The sequence below is a fragment of the Taudactylus pleione genome, unplaced genomic scaffold (assembly GCF_031769625.1).
Source record: "Taudactylus pleione unplaced genomic scaffold, aTauple2 ptg000592l, whole genome shotgun sequence".
In the NCBI taxonomy this organism is placed as follows: domain Eukaryota; kingdom Metazoa; phylum Chordata; class Amphibia; order Anura; family Myobatrachidae; genus Taudactylus; species Taudactylus pleione.
The window spans coordinates 4,635,651-4,656,996 of NW_028284994.1; the positions used below are offsets into that span (position 1 = coordinate 4,635,651).

The 21,346-nt window shown below is 38.1% G+C and overlaps 1 protein-coding gene across 1 annotated transcript; it reads left to right on the forward strand.

Annotated features, from left to right (window-relative positions):
* The first annotated feature begins 348 nt into the window (after positions 1-348).
* On the forward strand, positions 349-19,788 carry LOC148481217 (vomeronasal type-2 receptor 26-like). The gene is made up of 4 exons (XM_088453823.1): positions 349-453; positions 2,332-2,547; positions 12,712-12,829; positions 18,887-19,788. Exons 1-4 carry the CDS (start codon positions 349-351, stop codon positions 19,786-19,788), a joined length of 1,341 nt encoding a protein of 446 aa, XP_088309949.1.
* The last annotated feature ends 1,558 nt before the right edge of the window (positions 19,789-21,346 follow it).

Consider the following 21,346-nt stretch of genomic DNA (forward strand, 5'->3'; position numbering starts at 1 on the left):
TAATAATAATAATAATAATAATAATAATAATAATAATAATAATAATAATAATAGTAATTATTATTATTATTATTATTATTATTATTATTATTATTATTATTATTATTCATAAGTTTTAATAACTCTCATAAGGAATGTGCAAACATTGTACATAAACACAAAGGTGTATAAAAAGCTAGAATGTTTCCTACAGTATACTGTGTATGTGCCAATCACTGACTGAGTTGGCAGCCACAGTACTCCCTAAGTCACAGCATGATTGAAATGCTGTAGCCAGGGTGGGGATGTAGAAGAGGAAGTTATGTCCAGCATTCTTAAAAAAGGGGATGTTGTTATAGTTCTCAAGGCATGACAATGCCAGTGGTTGCATCATCCAATGCAGCTTCACTGCCCAAGCAGCATGAGAAAACCAGCCAACCAGAGGGTTACCAAGATGGGCAAATGTTCATGAAAGTAATCCAATGACTATCTCCTCAAATGAGCAGCAGATAAAAGAAGCCAGCAGTAGGTGTCTATATAAACAAAGTGCCTCCTGCAGCATTATAGTACATATATTTACACATAGCAGTTGTGTCCAAAGATGACACTACTCAATATATTGTGTCACTAAATCAGGCCCATAGCCACTAGAAACAAGGAAAGGGATACAATTACAATGCCACCATTTAGGATTTAATTATGAAGAAACAGGTTATCCTAGAGCAGTTATTACACAGAATACCTGGTTATATATGTAACTCTGTGAGGTAGAGGATTAGTGGTCAACCAATATAATACACTTGTTTGGTAGTTCTTGTTTCAGCTTTATTTTAGTGATTGCTGTTTCTCAAAATAAGAAATCTCCTGATTTTATGAGCTTGTGTCCCAAAGTCTGTACCCCTTACTCTCTTGAAAAAAACTAGTGTCTACTGATTTAGAAAACAGCTTGTATATTTATCTTTATGTATGTGAGTATATGCTTTGCATGCTAAATTAATGCTTGGCTTCATATCTGAAAAGGGTGTGTCTTGCTGATGTGTATGTGGCATATCTGTAGTTTATATTTCTAAACTAAAAATAATATATTGTATTAAACATATGTTATAGCTGATATGTAGATGCCTGTTAAATGTACCCAACCATACTAATTGACACCATAAGGATTATAGGTAACCCAAAAATCTTCTTTTTAACAGAAATGAGTTATTTTATTGTAAATTGATACTGGTAAATACAGTGAGTATAATTGACCCAATGTAGAGGCATTTATATGTTTACAAAAGTCAATATAAATTAATGTAGCAAAGTGAATAACAAATTACCATATCACTCCTTCCCACAAATGGTCTGCTGTACCATACACAGGGGGTGACCAGAGAGCACATGTAAAACATGGTCTGCAGTAAAATACATAGGGGGTGATCAGAGAGCACATGTAACACATGGTCTGTAGTAACATATATAGGGGGTGATCAGAGAGCACATGTAACACATGGTCTGCAGTACAGTACATAGGGGGAGATCAGAGAGCACATGTAACTTGATCTGCAGTACTATACATAGGGGGTGATCAGAGAGCACATGTAACACATGGTCAGCAGTGCCATACATAGGGAGTGATCAGAGAGCACATGTAACACATGGTCTGTAGTACCATGCATAGGGGGTGATCAGAGAGCACATGTAACACATGGTCTGTAGTACCATACAGAGGGGGTGATCAGAGAGCACATGTAACACATGGTCTGTAGTACCATACATAGGGGGTGATCAGATAGAACATGTAACAACTGGTCTGCAGTACCATACATAGGGGGTGATCAGAGAGAACATGTAACAACTGGTCTGCAGTATCATACATAGGGGGTGATTAGAGAGCACATGTAACACATGGTCTGTAGTACCATACATAGGGGGTGATCAGAGAGCACATGTAACACATGGTCTGTAGTACCATACATAGGGGGTGATCAGAGAGAACATGTAACAACTGGTCTGCAGTACTATACATAGGGGGTGATCAGAGAGCACATGTAACACATGGTCAGCAGTACCATACAGAGGGGGTGATCAGAGAGCACATGTAACACATGGTCTGCAGTACCATACATAGGGGGTGATCAGAGAGCACATGTAACACATGGTACAGATCTGATGAATATGATTTGCAATGTAAGCTATGTGTTGATATGTGTTATTGCTTGCCTGTAATAAACTCTATCATTACTGTATCAATAATTTTCATCACTATACAGTATAATTCCATCTGTTTATTCTTATATATTAGTTGTGCTCAGAAATGGTTCTCTCTCACTTATTTCATATGTCTCTTCTTTTACTGTTCTTGGACAGCTTCACACCTACTTACAAAAGGTTATTTATAATGATCATTATGGTAACAAAGTATTTTTTAATGAAAATGGAGAATCTTCTTCCGAATTACGCTTTGAAAATTGGATAACCACTGATAGTGAAAGAATGTATATTGTACGTATTAATGACATTGGAAATTTTCTGGATAACAAACTAAATATAACCCGACAGTTAATACAGTGGAGAAATGGAAACGTATGTTACACTGTACAGCCATATGGGGATACAACAGTAACAATGTAACTTATCAGGGGTGGGCACAAGGGCAAATAGACAATGTTTTCTGTACAGCACATGCATCTAAATCACAATGACCGTATGCAATGATGGATATAAGATGGCGATCATAGTGAGGATTTGGACACAAATTGAATGACAGACAGTGAGCATTTGGAGGTGGTATATTGGGGGGCAGCGAGTAACATGCAGGCATGTGGAGACCATTTCTGTACTGTACCATTATGCAGCTATACTAGCTCTGACGGACATTCAGATACACCATAGGGTTACTTAGGACTTGGATTGTGTGCCCAATGTACGACCGATGCTACATCCTTGTACACAGGCATTAGATTTAAGATGCGGTGGTGGGTGTCTCTGTATGAAAGACAGCAGCTGCATCATTTTCATATCTTCTCTATTCCAATGTATACAAAGATGCAGCCATGACAGGATTTGTGTCAAGCTCCTAATCAGTCTCTTAGGTTTTATCCTTTATCCTTTTCTTTAACGTGTAATATAAATGTATAACTTTATATATAATCATTCCACAATGCTTATAGCTATACCAAAGATGTGTGAGAACTCCTGTATTTTGACTTTGGTTGAAGACCAACTTTAATTTTGGCTTTAGTTTTGATTTATCAAAACCACCCTCATGTGTATTGATTTTGGTTATGGATCTGGATTTCATTAAAATAGTCAAAACAGGTAAAACTATTTAATTTGAAGGTTTTTTTGTTCCTACATTATTATTTCTATCTATCTTGCCCAGTTTATGTCTCACTTTGTGTCATGACTCTAGGGAAACTGGCTTCCTGTGATGGAACAGGCTTTGCTGGCTGGACTACTGTCAGTGTGAACAGAGGAGGTCTGAGATGAGGCTTCCTCATAGGTTGGCATGCAGAGCTAGGAAGACAGGTCACAGGAACAATAGATGAAGATAGACTAAGTATTAGCAGAAACTGGAGACAAGGTGGTCAGGATAAAGCCCTGAACTTTATTAGGTGTTGACATGACAAAATATACTACTTGAGGTTTTGATGATAGCAGAAGACTTTGGTTCAGATGTTTAGTACTTGAACTCAGAGGAGAACAGTAGGAGTCCATAGTCAGAGGTACTGAGGTAATTCAGCTAGACAACTGCAGGAGACCTGTATTGTTACTGAGTAATATACAGTACTGCTGACACTGAAGTCTTAACAATAGAAACACTGGGTTGAGCCCAGACAGCTGAGGCAGAATCCCACTGTGTCAGACTAATAGCAAGTTCTTGAGCAAAATGCTGAGCTATGCTCAATATAATGATGGATTAGAAGCTTGCTTTAGAAACACTGAACTGGGTTTAGACAAACAACAGCAAAACATCACTAGGTCAGGAACAAACGTAGGTCCGACAGGAGCCAAAAGGAAACCTCTAGGAGAAGCTGCACAGACACTGGCTGAGAGATCAGGAAGGATTTATATACCCAATGCTGGTTGGACAATTACTCACAGTTGACCCAAGAGCTGAGTTAGGATTGGTAGTTGCAGATGCAGGTGATCAAACCAAGATTGCTGCACCCATGGACTGGAGAAGCCAGCATGGATACAGTGGAGTAGTCATGCTATGAAGACAACAACAGGTAAGTGGGGTGAGCACTAATGGCTGGTAGCAGAGCTGAGCGCTAACCTCTCTGGCAGCTCTAGAAATGTTCCAACTTACAGCTGTGGGGAAGAGCGGGCATGCAGGACAGTGCGCCGAAACCTAGACAGGTGGAGCACAGCTGTCCGGGGCCTTTGCTGTGATCTGGCAGCCCAGTTCCTGACACTTTGTCTGTCACTCACTATTGCTGGATTTCTTTTAACCACAAAAAACTCTGTCCCCATGGTTACTGTTCCCATGACTGATTGTGTAAAATAGGACTTCAGACCAGGAGGGAGCAGATTATATAAAATCCAAAACATGCAACATTTTAGATTCTGGAAAAAATACACTTTGCTTTATTTTTAGATCTGATTTTAGCAGGAGGAACTGGATGCCAGTTTGATTCAACATGGACCAAGGAAACCCAGTCATGTCAGATTCACCTAAATCCAAACCATTTGTCTCAAATTCATACTATAAATGCTAAATTTATGCTGATTATCTCCCATTATATGACCTATATAGCGATAACTCAGATACACTTACTGGGGCTGGTTATAAGTTTTGAGTACAGCAAGTTTGCACCATGGAAAAACCATCTAGGCAGCACAGATGTAAAATGTGCAGAGATATTTAGATTTGGGTGGGGAACACCAAAACTAAAAATCAAATTTGCAGTGTAAAAATAAATCTGTCCAACATTTGTGGATTTAATACATACAAAACAGAAAGTGATTATCTTGTATACAAAAGAAGTATTTCTACCCCAAAGTATTGCAACAGGGATTATCAAGATGCAATTACTGTACTCTTTTTTTGCTTTGCTTCCAACTTAGAATCAGCTCCACGGTACCCCTCATGTGCTAAATGTTATTGTTACCTAGGCACCACCATAAGTATTATGAATATTAAATTGCAGGATCTTATTTCTAGATGCTAATGACATTAGCATCTACATTTTTGAAGCTTGCTACTACAAAATAATTAAGCTAGCCTGCACACAATATTAATAAAATATTAGTAAACAATTGGATCTTTCAATTAGGAAATTCTTTCTTCCAGTGTATGATTTGTGCTAGAAATACACAGTCACAGAGCCGCAGCAGCAATTTTCTAAAAGCGATGTGATTATATTGCCCCTCACATATAAATATCAATGTTAAAAACTTTTTTAGTTTTAATTCTACTGCAAAATATTTCTTATTGACATAAAGACTTTAATCATTCTTCTCAAACCTACTGTTCAGTACAATCTCCTATATCAGTTCATATTCCATCCCATTCTCTCCATTTATCCTGTGAATGCTGCAACAAATCTACTTTAACCACATCTTCCCATTAATGCCTCCAAGATTTTTTTGCAGTGCACCCATCTGGAACAAACTCTCTCACCAATAAGTTTTCTAAAGGTCAGTTTTTTTTGGGGGGGGGCATGAAACCCTGGATTTACTTTACAAATGTGTCCTTGTACATGTTTGCTGCAGTCGTGCACCAGGTCCCGTGAGACTCTGTTAGCACCCGGTGTCTGCAGTGGTGTCCCTCCCAGCAGTTTAACTCGGTTTGGGTTTTCTCAAAGAGAAACCTCCTAACACCGTTTCTAAATATGGGGATGAGCAGCAGTAAAAGTAATGATGACTTAAAAATGAAGTTTGCTACTGTTGAAGTGCAATATGATAAGGGGGATGTTTGAGCATCTGACACTAATGAGGATGTTGATGATAAAGATGTTGTTTATGTAAACATACAGTATATCAGCCATTAGTGGCAGCAATTCTTGCCCATGATAAGAAGAAAGCTTTTGTCAAGCCTGGGCATAAGTACAAAAATGCTATTTCTTTCATGTGGAATTATTTTTACTCAAATCCTGAGAACATTTGTCAAGTCATCTGTGCTGTTTCTGAAGCTAAACAAAATAGAGGTAGAGAACTTAACCATCTAGGAAATTTCTCTTTGTCACATCATTCGCTGCAAGTTCATGCAAATAATTTGGGAACATTTGAAAAATCCTGTAAGATAATAACAAGCAGACCAGCATCAGCTACCAGCAGCATGAATAGGTCCCAGCACATGCAATCTCCACAGCTAACACCTTCATCATCAATCTCCTCATCAATGAGCAAAAGTATCCCTGCATCCAATTTGCAAAAGCTAACTGACTCCTCCCTATCCAGGATTTCCAAGAAGATTCCTTTTGTTCTATGGCTGCTGCTGCTGCTCAGTGTGAATCTTCATTCTGGAAGGGGACCAAGAAGAATAGCAGTTTCAAACAACAATTGACTGTGAAACAATAATTTGTAAGAGGAACCAAGGATGAAAGCTGCCATCCAGTTGCACAATGGATCACTGAAGCCAAGATGCAGTGGTGTAACTAGGGCAGGGCGAGCAGGGTGTGTGCCCTGGGTGCCATGGAACTGGTGGCACGGGGGGGCACCACCGGCCACGGTACCACCCTAGTTAGCCAGTGTAGCGCCGACTGCAGTGAGTGTGGTCAGCGCTATACATTTACACAGGACCAGTGCTAGTCTTTCACAGCTGAGCCCCTTCCCTCCCCCTGAGCGCTTGCCCAATAGCACCAGGAGGAGGGTGGCAGGTGGGCTCAAGCTGTGTCTCATTGGCTGCTGCTGCTGCACACACATCTCCTCCAGAGCTGGTGTATGTTAAACAGCAGCCAATGAGAGTCAGATAGACTCTCATTGGCTGCTGCATTGCCCACTGCAAGAGCCAGGCTTCCGTCCGGCTCCTGCAGTGGGTTATGGGAGAGACATCATGACTTCTCTCCCATAATGCAGAGCATTCCAGCCCGGAAGGGTTGACGTGCAGATTGTGCAGCGCCCGGAGCCAGGAGCCGAGATCTGGAGCAGGAGCATGGATGCAGGAAAGTTTTTTATAATTTTTTTATTTTTTTGCTATGTATTTGGGGGGGTACCTCTACTGGGGGCAGTAATTGGGGGCACCACTGGGGGTAACCTCTACTTACTGGGGGCAGTAATTGGGGGGACTATTTCTGGGGGCAGTAATTGGGGGAACTACTACTTGGGGCAGAAATTGGGGGGACCTCTACTGGTGGCACTAATTGGGGGGACTACTACTGGGGGCAGTAATTGGGGGGACCACTACTGGGGGCACTAATTGGGGGGACTACTACTGGGGCATTCCATCAGGTACCACTACTGGGGAGACTACTACTGGGGGCACTATATAAAGTGCACTGCAGAGGGGGAGACTAATACTGGGGGAACTGCATGGGGTACTGCTACTGGAGGGACTATATAATGGGCACTGCAAAAAGGGGGGTCTACTACTGGGGGCACTATGTAATGGGCACTGCATAAGGGGGGTCTACTACTGGGGGCACCATATAAGGGGCTTACTACTGGAGGCACAAGGGACACTGCACTGGGGGCACTAAATAGGGAGGACCACTACAAGGGGCACTGGATAGTGGGGACCGCTACTGGGGGGCTGCATAAGGGGGATTACTACTGGGGGCACTGTATAAGGGGCACAACTGGGGACCTACATAAGTGGGACCACTACTGGGGTCACTGTATAAGGGGAACTAATGGGGAGCTGCACAAGGGGGACCACTGCTGGCGGTACTGTATAAGGGGAACTAATGGGGAGCTGCACAAGGGGCACCATGACATGGGGTACTGTACAAGGGGCACTACTGGGGGCCTGCATAAGAGGGACCACTACTGGGGGCACTGCATAGGGTGGACTGTTTAAGGAGCACTACAGGGTGAAAGGTGCTTATGGAAAGGAATGTTTAGAGTGACAAGAAAGGGTTTATGTGTCCTGTTGACATGCCCCACTGTCAAGTGACCCCACCCTTTGTGACCACGCCCATTTATTTTGCCATGGCACATGTATGTTAAGGGGGGCACCATTTTAAAATTTGCCCTGAGCTCCAAATACCCTAGTTACACCACTGCCAAGATGGCTATGCTAGCAATAGCTCTGCATCCAATATCCATCATCAGTGCATCTGGTTTTAGACAGTTAATGAAGGTCCTATGTGCCGATACCAAATTTAATTTCAATTACACCAATTTTGTGTCTGTGCTGGGACAATAAAAAAATTGGTCTTGGCCTAGAAAATGCCAAAGTATCCAGTATCAAATTAATAACAGATTTGTGGACATTCTTTACTGTTAAACTTATTATTATTATTATTATTATTATTATTATTATTATTATTATTATTATTATTATTATTTATTTATATGGCACCACAAATGTTCCACAGCACCTTACAAAGTGCATAAACAAGTTGTAGACAAGTGACTTACAGAACAGTACAATTCAGGACCAGGACATGGATAACATATATTGCTACATTAGTGACCATAACACCAAGATAAGTAACAGAGCATTAGCAACCAAGTGTTAGGTGCCCTAGTGGTGAGTAAGAAGTAGATGAAACTAAAGTAGGGAGAAGCACAAGAGGGTAGAGGGCCCTATGAGGCATACCAGTGTCAACCTGTTCGAAAAACTCAGGAATGTCTTTGCTAAATAACATACCACACTAGGACTCTCCTCAGTATTTGTTATTTCTGATAACACAAGTAACTTTGTGATGACATCACAACTGGTGAATTTGAGCACATCCATTTTTTATCCACACAATAAGCTTGGTGATTCAGTATTTTATGTTTTACATTACAGGAGCATACAAGAAATGGTGTCTGTGGCCAAAACAATTGTGGACATTTTTTATATTTAGCAACTGAGAGTAGAAGATAGCTATGGCTGCAAGAACAGTTGAATTTGCCCTACCACCAACTGAAGCAAGAGGTAGTGACCAGGTGGAATTCCACCCTCTATGTGCTTCAGCAAATGAAGGAACAGTAACACACAATTCATACATATACTGTACAACAAGCCATGACATAGGGAGAGGACGGGGAATCTACCTTAGTCCAGCATGCTGGAGTTTACTGTCTGTTTTATGCAATATACTGAAACAATTGAATGTAGTAACTAATGAAAGGAGTTTAGACACAGCCAGACTGAGTCAGGTGATTCCCTTAATAAATATATTGGAAAAGCAGCTAGAGAAAGTAAATAAAGATAGGAAACAAATTTCTGGACTTGTAGATTAAGTTCTTTATTTGCTTTGCCAGGAGCAAAGGGTTATCAAGATCATGCAATTTGATAACTCAATTTTGGCAACCACGCAAGTTTAAGTAATAAATAATCATCAAACAAGCATACAATGATATTGCACTCCCCTGAGAGGATATAAATGTGGGATATATACAATATTACCCTCCTTGATTCACTTAAATGGAATCCAAAGTGTTAAGATCTTTTTAGATTGTTCTCTCCACCATGCCATAAAGAAATACAGAAAAGTTTTATAGTGTATTAGATTTAAAAACGCAAATGTTTATTGAGAGGTTAGGTACAGAAACCATTATAGTGGTAAATAGCTCTGTGTCTTATTATTCAACTGATAAAGGCATCCAAACGTGACTTAAAAATTCAGTAGTGCATAATCAGAAAGAGACTTGATACTTACAGCAAAGCTTACATCAATTAGATAGAGCCAAACATATAACAGCTTATTTAAACCTTGTGTCTTCAATCACAGCAATGAAAAAACCTCGTGCTCAAGTGCAAAGGTACATCAGATGTGATACCTGTAGGAAAACTAGGATGAGTGCTGCTTACAACTTTGTGCAGCTGCTGCAGCATTAATTCTCCTTCTGCAGTGAACACTGGGGGAACTTAAACCTGGCTGGACCATAACATTATGCTCTTTGCCACTGTAAGCCAATTGGTAGCTTTTTTGGGAGGCCAAACAAACCAAACACTCTAACCCCAAAAGTGGCAGTCCCTGTCAATGAAGTGCTTGGTTCATTAAACTGTGAATATCCTTGCCAAGATTGTGTATTTGACAGGCATAATATATTATTGTACTTTACTTGTAGCTGACAATGCCATCTTTTTTGGTCTCTAAATAGTTATAATTTTAATAGATTTTTTTAACACATTTAGATTTATTGTAACAAAGCAACTTGTACACTTCTACAGTTTAAACCTAATCATTTTTCCTTTCTAGAAAAAAAAGTTGAAAAACAAAAAACAAAAAAACAAATAACAAAAAACATAAAGCAAAAAGCTAGACTGCTATTCACTATCACAAATGGTCTAATATTCCTCAGCTTCCAGCACTAATGACAGCCAAGTGTCAATGGTACAATTTGTAGTTTACATTTAGGAAAACAATGGATTTGAGAAGAGAAAAAGTCTAGAGATTTTCATTATATTTTTCTCAGTTCTCCCCTCTCCTTCCAAAAAAAAATATAATCCAGGGTATAAAGTGGATAAAGAGGGAAGGGAAAGGACCAACAGCAAAGGTGACTTATAGTAGCAGACACAAAAATTTAGATAATAAATAAAAAAAGGGCGGAACAAACACAACCACATCTTGCACCCAGGGACTGGATGAAAAAATGGGAGAAGTGTGGAGTCCAAGCAATGCAATCATTTAATCGTCTTCACCTATAACTATAACTACAGTATTATAGAAATAATGTAGACAATTAAAATCTACATAAACTCCAATACAAGTCAGGCTTTTCTCCCCTGATCAAAGATAAATAATAATAAAAAAAAAACATAGTGTATTTAACATTGATACTCCTTTTAAACAAATACTGTGACAATTCAAAGACAATTTGTTCTATATGTATAGGCTGATGACAGAAAACCATGTACAACTGTCTACACTCTTCCAAAAGGTAGATGCAATGGGTCAAAAATGAACAATTATACAGGACTCTCATTTGTAGCAACTGGTTGGTTCAAATAATTAATTGTTTAATTAATAATAAAAGTGTTCTAAGATTTCAGGTTACATCCTAGAAAATTACATTATTTTTAATTTTCAGATGAGTCATTTTAGATGGAACAGTGCTAATAATAAGCCCAATTTAGTTCCCACAAACCCTAGATGTGCCATTTTTACAGATGATTTATTTAATTATTTTATTAATTACCAGTTATTTATATAGTGCACATATATTCTGCAGTGCTTTACAGAGAGAATATTTAGCCATTCACATCAGTCCCTGCCCCAGTGGAGCTTACAATCTATATTCCCTATCACATGCTCACACAGTTGCACACTAGGGTTAATTTTTGTTGGGAGCCAATTAACCCACCAGTATATTTTTGGAGTGTGGGAGGAAACCGGAGTACCCGGAGGAAACCCACACAAGCACAGGGAGAATATACAAACTCCACACAGTTAGGGCCATGGTGGGAATTGAACCCACGACCTCACTGCTGTGAGGCAGTAATGCTAACCATTACACCGTCTGTGCTGCCATCTGATCTGCCATGAGTTTGTGCCACTGCATTCATTTAGCTTAGTTAGCTGGCTAGCTTGCAGCAGCCTTTGGCCAAGAATGGTAAAGATAAATATTGTGGTCTGTGGAGTTGTCAAAATGGAGATTAATGCTATTGAGGTTAATATTACCGTAGGGAGAAAAACAAGCCCAAACACATGATTTTAGCTGTTTTGATCAATTGTTTAAAAAAATCCATATCCAAAATCAAAACACTCGAGAGTGGATTTGCTAAAACCAAAATCAAAGCACAATGATAAATTAGAACCAAAACCAAAACACGGGGTCTGTGTATATCTCTATAATGTACTATTTTTATGAAAATAAGTACATGCATACGTAACTACAGAAAAGTAATACGGGCCAAAGTCGACGAGTAGTAGGCATATTTTATAATATAACACTTCCACTGCTCCATTCACAAGAGCATCTATCAACACTGTCATGAGCAATAACACCTTCCCCATACTAAGTACAGGAGATCTGTAATCAGCAATAGCACCTTGCCCATGCTAGGTGCAGGAGATCCCTCTGTATTTGGCATCCACAATACTTATGCCTAGCTTAGAATAGTAACTCTGGCTACATGCCCATGACACATCCTTACACTCAAACAAAATGCTTCTCTTGCATGCATTCCCATTGTTGTCACCCAATAAAATGCAGATTTATCATCTACAGAGAAATGGCTGAAATAGGTTCCACTCTGAGTTATGTGCATGCAGCCCAGACATAAGCAAAGTGTGCACCAAATGCCTAGATGCAGCCATATACAATGTGTCATGTGAACTATGTCCATAGTCTTCAATGTCAACTTTGTTACTCTTAAATATCTCCAAATTGATAATAGGTAGAAACTTAATTTAAAGAAAAGCAACGTCCAGCATCACATTTTCCCACATACCAAGTCTCACAGAAAATACTGACTCTACAGTACTGTACAGTATATCATTCTATTTGTAGTTTCCAGAATTTTTAATGGAAAAAGTTATGATTTTTTTGTCAAAATTGACTAACAAATATTTTCACAAATGTATGGTTACACTATTGTCACAAAAGATTGATACACTATTGAAAAGTTGTCAGGAATTAAATTAAGGGGTAATAATAAAAGGCTATTAATCCAACTTAACTTTAAATTTTTTATTTTCATAGATGCCTCAAGCTCGATGTTCTGAAAAATGTCATAATGGATTCAGAAAAGCCCCAAATGTAAAACATCTTGCCTGTTGCTATGACTGTGTGCCGTGCTCAGAGGGAGAAATATCCAATGGTATCTGTATAAATTTTATTTTTCTAAGCAAGTACAAATGATGGGAAGAGAATTACATACACATAAGTCTTTAGACACCCATAGGCATCTAGCAAAATGCTTTTTTTAACTAGTTATTGTTTTAAAGATTTATAATATCTTCTTGCCAGTATTGATGGGTGTTTTCATATAAGAAGACAGCATAAAACACAGAAACTTGTAGTGTGCAATAAAGATTATTATAACTCCTGTATGTTGGATAACCCATAGGCATATTTATTAAGGCCTTATCGCAGAGGTTCCCAAACTCAGTGCCTGATTCAGACCCACATGATTAGCTGTGCTCACTTGCAGCCATAAGGACGACCAGTAGGCAAATGCTGCAAGCACACGCTAAGACATAGGATGCCCACTATGTCTTAATGTATGATCGCCATGTGAAGTTGGACACCCACCAGCCTGGACAGAGGATGCCCACTTGCTTACATCATCTCCAGGGAGTCTATGAAAACATTGGTACAATTGGCAGACATCGAACCCACTCGCAGTGCTTGAGGTAGACCCTAGCCTGCTGCAAGCACCTCTGTTTGTAAGACAGCTCAGTGATGTGTATGCTGACACTGCATCTTATTTGTGCACGCCATTATAATGGTGTTATGATGCACTGACACACCTCCAGTCGCACATCCATACCCCCTTTAGATTTGTCCTTCCCCTGTCACCACCCACAAATGGCCCATTTTGTCACTCAAACTAGCGGGCTGGATATGTGCTGTGATCGAATGTCTCCTGATCACAGGGACTGTTTCATGCATGTGTACTGTGTCCTTGATGCTTGCGCAGGTTGCAACAATCAGTCAGCTATAAGCATACACTGCCTAGCGAGTGGGTCTGACATGCTCCCTCAGTACTCGAGGGACCTTAACAGTCCAGGTTTTAAGGATATCTATTCTTGACCACAGTTGATGTAATTAGTGACTCAGTCAATTTGATTTAACCACCTGTGCTCAACCATGGATCATCTAAAACCTGAGCTGTGGGGATGCTTTGGATCTTAATTAATTCTGCTTCACCTTATGTATTGTTAGGGTATCACAGTAAACATTGGAGGCAAATTCTGTTGTCCCTCTTTATTTTGAACACAAATGCAAATCCCATAGAAGTCTATTGGGATTTTCGCATGGGTAAATGTTTAAAGCTCTAACAAGCTGTGTTTAAGCTTCCCACAAAAAACTACAAGTTAGGACTGCACTAAAAAATTTAATATCTCAAATATAAAGAAAAGTTTGTAGTGTGTAACCCAGTGCGCTCTTGCTGCAAACTGATCAAATTACCAAAGAAGTTGTCCCCACAACTTCAAACTTCTATACCTTCTATACACAATATAGGTAACTGATATCTAATGGCACTATGACAATAACACATGAGTCTGAACCCAAAGAATAAAGTCAATGGTCCTTCTCAATGTACCAAGATATCCTATTCATAAATAGGTGTTATCTGTTGATTTAGGGCTGAATTTACAAAGAAAATTATGGGTCTTCAGCTGTGTCGCTAGTGATTGCCACTTCAAAGAACAATGCCGCTGGTATGTATCTCAAAGAAAATGTAGAGAAAAAAAGCAGAACATAGCCTAATCTCCTTTAGAGCTTAAATAACATATAAACCACAAATGTGTGCTCCAATAAAATCAAAACAAATAATGAAATGGGTGTGTAATTACCAAATAGGCTTTCAGAACTTTAATGAACTTCTGATATAGCATAGTGGGATACTTATAAGGTGCTCCCTGAACCTCACCAATGTCAATGGTAACAGTATAGGAATCCAGATATTCAAGACACTTTATATTCCTCCAATCATATCACTGCTGATATCCATTCCCAAAGATAGTGTTGTCAATGTTTATCTCAAAAGAATATGGGAGAAAAGTGGGAAATAGCTTAATCTCCTTTTATTCACAAGTTTCACAGAACACAAACATGACATCAACATAAATCCAGAAATGAAAAGAAATGAACACAATTATCAGATAGGCTTTCAGTGCCTAATGGAGTTCTGAAACAGCATTGTGGGAGTTATAAGGTACTCCCTGGGACCTTCACGGATACTGATGGTGACAGAGTCCAAACTGCTTCTGCAGCAAATTCCAGATAAAGAGCCAATGTGTTTCTACCCCTTTCCTGGGGTCTTTGTCAATGCAAGGTATTCAAGTGAATGCAGTTTCAAGTTGTCCCTTCCTAAATACTGCTATCCACCAATCAAAAAAACACAAAAATCAATCCTAAACTAGACAGAGATCTGCTATCTAATCAAAATCCCACCCTCTTCCTCCCAGTGTCCAAACAGAGATCAGGTGTGTGTGCACCTGCATGCAACAAATGATTAGCCAATTACATAATTTGGGTCCCAATCACGAGACCCTACTCAGCATGTAGTCCGGAGATGCCTCTGATGACGCAACTCTTCCCAAGCATCCTTGTTGTCAAGGCAATATGAGAGCTCTCCTATCTCCCTATGCTTCCTCGGTATCTCTGTTGTCATGGAGCGTGGCCGATCAGGTGACTGCCCATATAGATGTGCATGTCACTAGCATCTTTGTTGTCATTGTACCCAGCCGGTCACGTGACCGCCAGCATAAGTATTGGATCTTCCTGAAGGTGAAATGGATTTGTATCCAACTTTGTTTACAATAAAGCAAATATTTCCAAGACGGTGTGTCACAAAGCAGTCTTCAGAACATAGTTCCCACAATTGCACATATCTGAATAAAAGATAAAAAGACAAATTAAAATACAATTAAAATGCTAATAAAACCACAAATAACATTGTTGTTATAAAAACCATAATAGCTCTAAATCAACTTTGTTTACAATAAAGCAAATATTTCCAAGACGGTGTGTCACAAAGCAGTCTTCAGAACATAGTTCCCACAATTGCACATATCTGAATAAAAGATAAAAAGACAAATTAAAATACAATTAAAATGCTAATAAAACCACAAATAACATTGTTGTTATAAAAACCATAATAGCTCAAAATCAATATTATAGCTCCCAGGAAGTAGAGTTTTATATTCATAAATACATTGCATTTCTTTCTTTGCCAGCTGTCGTACCACATCTCTCCTTCTCCAAATCCCTTTTACCAAAATTATCCCTGAAAATCTCTTAATCCCAGTGATCGAACAATTATGAATCAATTTAAAATGATTAGATAACGCATGACTAATCAGACCTTTTTTAATATTTCGTATATGTTCGGCAATTCAAATCTTCAAAGGTCTGGATGTTCGCCCTATATAGACTAAATTGCAAGTGCATTCTATCATATAGGTAACACTTTTTGTGTTACCGGTAATAAAATCATCAATGGTCAATTTATTACAATTAATAACAATATCTTCCATCTTTGTTCCACTGTGGGTATAGGAAACACCCTTGCATCCCCATGCATATCCCATACCGAAAAAAAACATTTTTTTTTTATATGGCTAATTTGGCTGCTAGGGGACAAGGCACTTCTAAATGACTTGTTACTTAAATTTGGTGCCTTTTTGTAAATAAATTTGGGTCTATTTGCTATAATGTTTCCTAAAATGGGGTCCTTTTGTAGGATAGGCCAGTGTTTGTTAAAAATATTTTCAATGGCCTTATATTGAGCACAGTAACCCGTAATAAATGCCCACTGATAATTATTATCCTGTTTATCTCTTGATGACCCCTTTTTTAATAAGTGATGTCTCTCTTCACTTTCTGTATCTTCCAGGGCTTTATTGACATATTCCTGCCTATAACCACATGCTAAAAAACTGTCCTTCATTTCAAGAGCATGTTTTTTGAAAATGTAATTGTTTGTACAGTTATGTTTAAGTCTCTTAAATTGTCCACCAGGAATAGACCGAAGCCAATTTCCGTGATGACAGCTGTCTGCTCCGATATAAGTCCTGGAGTCTGTAGGTTTGCAGAAAGTTTTTGTCATGGCTTCCTTACCCTCATGATATATAGTTATATCTAGAAAATTGGCCTCCAATTTACTAATACAAAAACTTAATTCAATATTTAATAGATTATTATTATGTGCAAAACTCTGTTAAAAGAGAGATGTATCCTCTCGAAATAAATAGAATATTGTTGATATACCACCACCAAGACACCAGGCTTGCACCAAAGGGATTATTGGTCCATACTGTATAGGTTTCCAACTGACCCATGAAGATATTAGCATAACTTGGTGCGAACCTGGTGCCCATGGCAGTGCCAACCTTTTGAAAATAAAAATCATCCTTAAATTAAAAAATGGTTATTACTTAAAATAAACTCTACACCACTTATTAAGAATCCCTGCTATTTTTTATCGAGTGCGCTTGCTGAGATATATTTCTCTACAGCTTAAAGACCAGCTTGATATTTAATTATGGCATATAGAGTTTTTACTTCTGCTGTTACCAGCCAAAAATTGGGTTTCCATTCAATCTGAGACAGCTTATTAAGAACATCCATAGTGTCTTTTAGATGTGATCTACTTGTACATACTAATGGCTGTAAATGATGATCTATGTACTCCAAAAGATTAGCTGTTACTGAATCCACCCCTGAGAAAATAGGTCTCCCTGGAGGGTGGATTGGGTCTTTATGGACCTTTGGCAGTACATATATAACAGGGACCATAGGATATGAATTTAAGATACATTTTTGTTCACTACAATTCAGAACCCCCTGTCTGCCAAAATTGTCTATTACGTTGGCCAATTTATTAGAAATATTGACAGTGGGATCTGACCGTAATTTATGGTAGGTGGTTCTGTCTTCCAGCAACTTCAATACTTCAGACTCATACCAAACTTTATCCATAACTACTAATCCTCTGCTTTTATTGGTGGATTTAATTATTTAATCAGGGTTAGACTGCAGGGTTTTTAATGCATCTTTTTGTAAAGGTCATACTTGATCTTCCCTATTTTACATTTAATTTCCTTATATCATCTTGAACAAGAGCCAAAAAAATGTCCATAAAATTCAGTTTTATAAAAGTTGGATAAAAAAATCTATTTGGGTTTAAAAGAGGATTCAAGAGTATACTCCATTTCATCATAATCTCCCTCTTCCTTCTTAATGAGGAATATTTTTTTTAAAGATAATTTCCTAATATATTTGTGTATATCTATAAAAGTGGAGAATTTATTAATATTGGATGTTGGAGCAAATTTTAAATCTCTTTCCAGAACTGAGGTCTATTCTCTCGAAAGAACATGGGAACTAATGTTAAACTTTTAACCTTTTTCCTTATTAGGGGATTTTCACTCATAAAATTAATTATGGATGTTCTATTCTTATGTTTTTTATTTATTTTCAATCTATTTCTTGTTTTCTGAACACCACTTCTTTTTACTCTATATCTGCAATGTACTAGCTTATATTTTAAGGATGGCCATTTTTCCCTAAAAAAGGGGAATAGAGGGGTGTTTTGTCATAATTTAAGGGGAGAAATCTATTGCTAATATAACCAGCTGCTTCCCCCATATCTGCACTGGCACTGTGGGTGGCATCTCTTGTCTTCAAATTTCTCCAATCAGAATCAATCCCAAATCTTCTTACCCTTTGTTTTTTTTGGGAATAACCAGTCCTTACTATGAGCCACTCCTCAGTTTCCTTATCTTCAACTCTAATACTATACTAGGCAGTAACACTATATTACATTGGTCGAGTTTTATCTTCAAAATGGGAAAATATTTGGATGAGAGTTTAAATTGTGGGAGCTTTTTTAGTCTAAAAACATGTGAGTTTGCCTTCCTCAGACTCTAATACATTTGCCAAGTTTAGAAAGTGTGAAAGTTTAATGCTAAACTCTAACATTTTCTAAACTCTCACCTATTTACATTTGGCCCCATAAATAAAAAGTGTATTTATCTTTCTTATGGATAGTTTGTTAACAAAGTTTACCACCCATGTCCCCTGATTTGCCATGTTTACTATACAAGGTAGGGATCAATGTAGATAAAGTAAGATAAAATGGAGAGAGGTACAGTGAGAGTAACATTACTTCACATTATTACATTGATGTCACATTTTTCCATAGATAATGAAAGTTGTGTGAAATGCGCTGATAATGAATGGCCTAATGATGCAAAGAACAAATGTATTGCCAAGGCTCTGGAGTTTCTATCATATGAAGTGGATCCTATAACCTCAGTGTTTTCTGTCATTGCTCTATTATTTTCGGTGATAATTGTCTTCATAATTGGGCTTTTTTTCTCAAATCGGAATAAACCAATTGTCAGAGCTAATAATAGGAACCTCAGCATTGTTATCCTCATCTCTCTTATGTTGAGTTTACTCTGTGTATTTCTTTTCCTTGGTCGCCCAGTGGATATAACCTGCATGCTACGCCAACTGTCCTTTGGAATCATATTTACTATCACTGTGTCCTCAGTCCTGGCCAAGACTATCAAGGTTTGCATCGCTTTTAAGGCCACAAAACCCGGAAGCTACTGGAGAAAATGGCTGGGAGTTAAATTACCAAATGCTATAGTGCTGATCTGCTCATCTGTCCAGGTCCTGAATGGTGTTATCTGGTTGTCAGTTTCTCCTCCATTTCAAGAGTTTAACATGGACACATATCCTGGGACTATCATCATCCAATGTAATGAGGGTTCTGTGTTGGCCTTTGATTTCATGTTGGGTTACATGGGGTTCCTGGCAGCTGTGAGTTTTGTTCTGGCTTTCATGGTGAGGATATTACCTGGCATCTATAATGAGGCCAAATACATCACATTCAGCATGCTGGTGGTCTGCAGTGTGTGGGTCTGTGCCATCCCAGCCTATCTGAGCAGTAATGGGAAACATATGGTTATTGTAGAGGTGTTTGCTATATTAGCCTCATGCATTGGGGTTTTAGGCTGTATATTTTTCCCTAAATGCTTCAATATCCAGATGAGACCAGAAATGAACAGAAAAGAACGCTTGTGCTTTAAAAAATAAAACAATGTATTTTAATATGACCTGCTAATCTTTAATAAATTATTAGTTAACATTTAATGTATGTAAGATTATGTTCTTGTGATAAAAAATATGTAAAATGTTTGGTTAATTCTGTTTGACTTATTAACCTTTTTTGCAGATATTATGCTAGTACAGTACAATGTTATATTTATAATATCTATTATTTCTGAATGTTTTTCAAATTGACAATATTGATGACTTAAACAACTTAGGCCCGTATTCAATTAGCCGCGATAAGTCAGGTAAGTTTTGCCTCCCCTAAATCGTGTGTTTTTGGTGAAGAGACTTTTCGTGCGCACGACTGCTTTTCACCTTATTAATTTCTAAAGGACACAAAAATGGATCACGGTGAAATTTAAACAAGCGAAAAGTGCTGTAGGTTTGTTGAAATCAGACTGACACCCCACAAAAGAAACACTGACAATGGGGTTCACTATGGATACTCCAGAATTGTGCTGCTGAAGGTATTTGGGGTACATAAATGGTCTCAATAGGTGATGTTTAGCCTATTTCCATAAGGGGTGAAGAAAAGCATTTAGAAGTTTTTTTTGGTAGGAAATAACTACTCCCAGCAGAATTGGGGTACCAGAAAATGGGTGCTAGCATATTTTAAAGTTGATAAAGTAAAGTTTTAAAAATCATGAAAAATACACCTTCCGCAAGCACCTGCACTCAAAAAAAACCACTGGGGCATATGTGGGGACCCATCTGGAGTCTATTTTGCTAGTTTTAAAAAATTTTCACCCCACTTTTATTTTTTTCACCCCCAAAACAAAAGAACTTTTTTGAGGTGTTGAGAAGATTTTTTGAAAACTTTTTTTGATGCAGATTATCTTTGGGGGACTGTCCCAAGGGTGCTAGGGGTTTTCTAAAGTGTGCACTCCAATATTACAATTCTTTTCGACCCTTATTCACAGGCAAAACTTTTTTGCCGATTCCAATGCATTGACTTTTCGCGTGCGTAAAAAGTCTTTGGAAGTGAACAGGGTGATAAATTTCTGCCTGGCGAAATGATATCACCATAGATACTTTTCAGCGGATTCTGACTTATCATGGCTAAATGAATATGGGAATCAGTATTACACTCACAAAAGACTTTGGAATGTAAATGTTATAAAAAGTACAGTGTATCTTTACTGAGTAAATGTATAAATTAATAAACAATAAAAGTTAGGATAATTCCTTCAAAATATAACAAATGTACATGAGTCACACACTTTTCAAAATTGCACATTTAACACATTCACAAAAATCAAAACAAAATCAGTTTATCATCAAATGTAAAGTGTAATATACAGGAAAACAGTATAAATTAGAGCGATCCATGCAGTATCGGTCCTGCTTTATGCAAATATGTATTTCAGTTCTATTTTTTTCACCCAACAACAATATGAAAATGCCCTATCAAATAGTAAAACTCTTTCCTAATGTATTCTATAATAGTCTGCATCTATTGCAATTTGTCATTAGTGATGTGAGTTGTAACTGTATGAATAAATAAGAAGCCATAACAAAATAAAGTATCAGATGAAAAGAT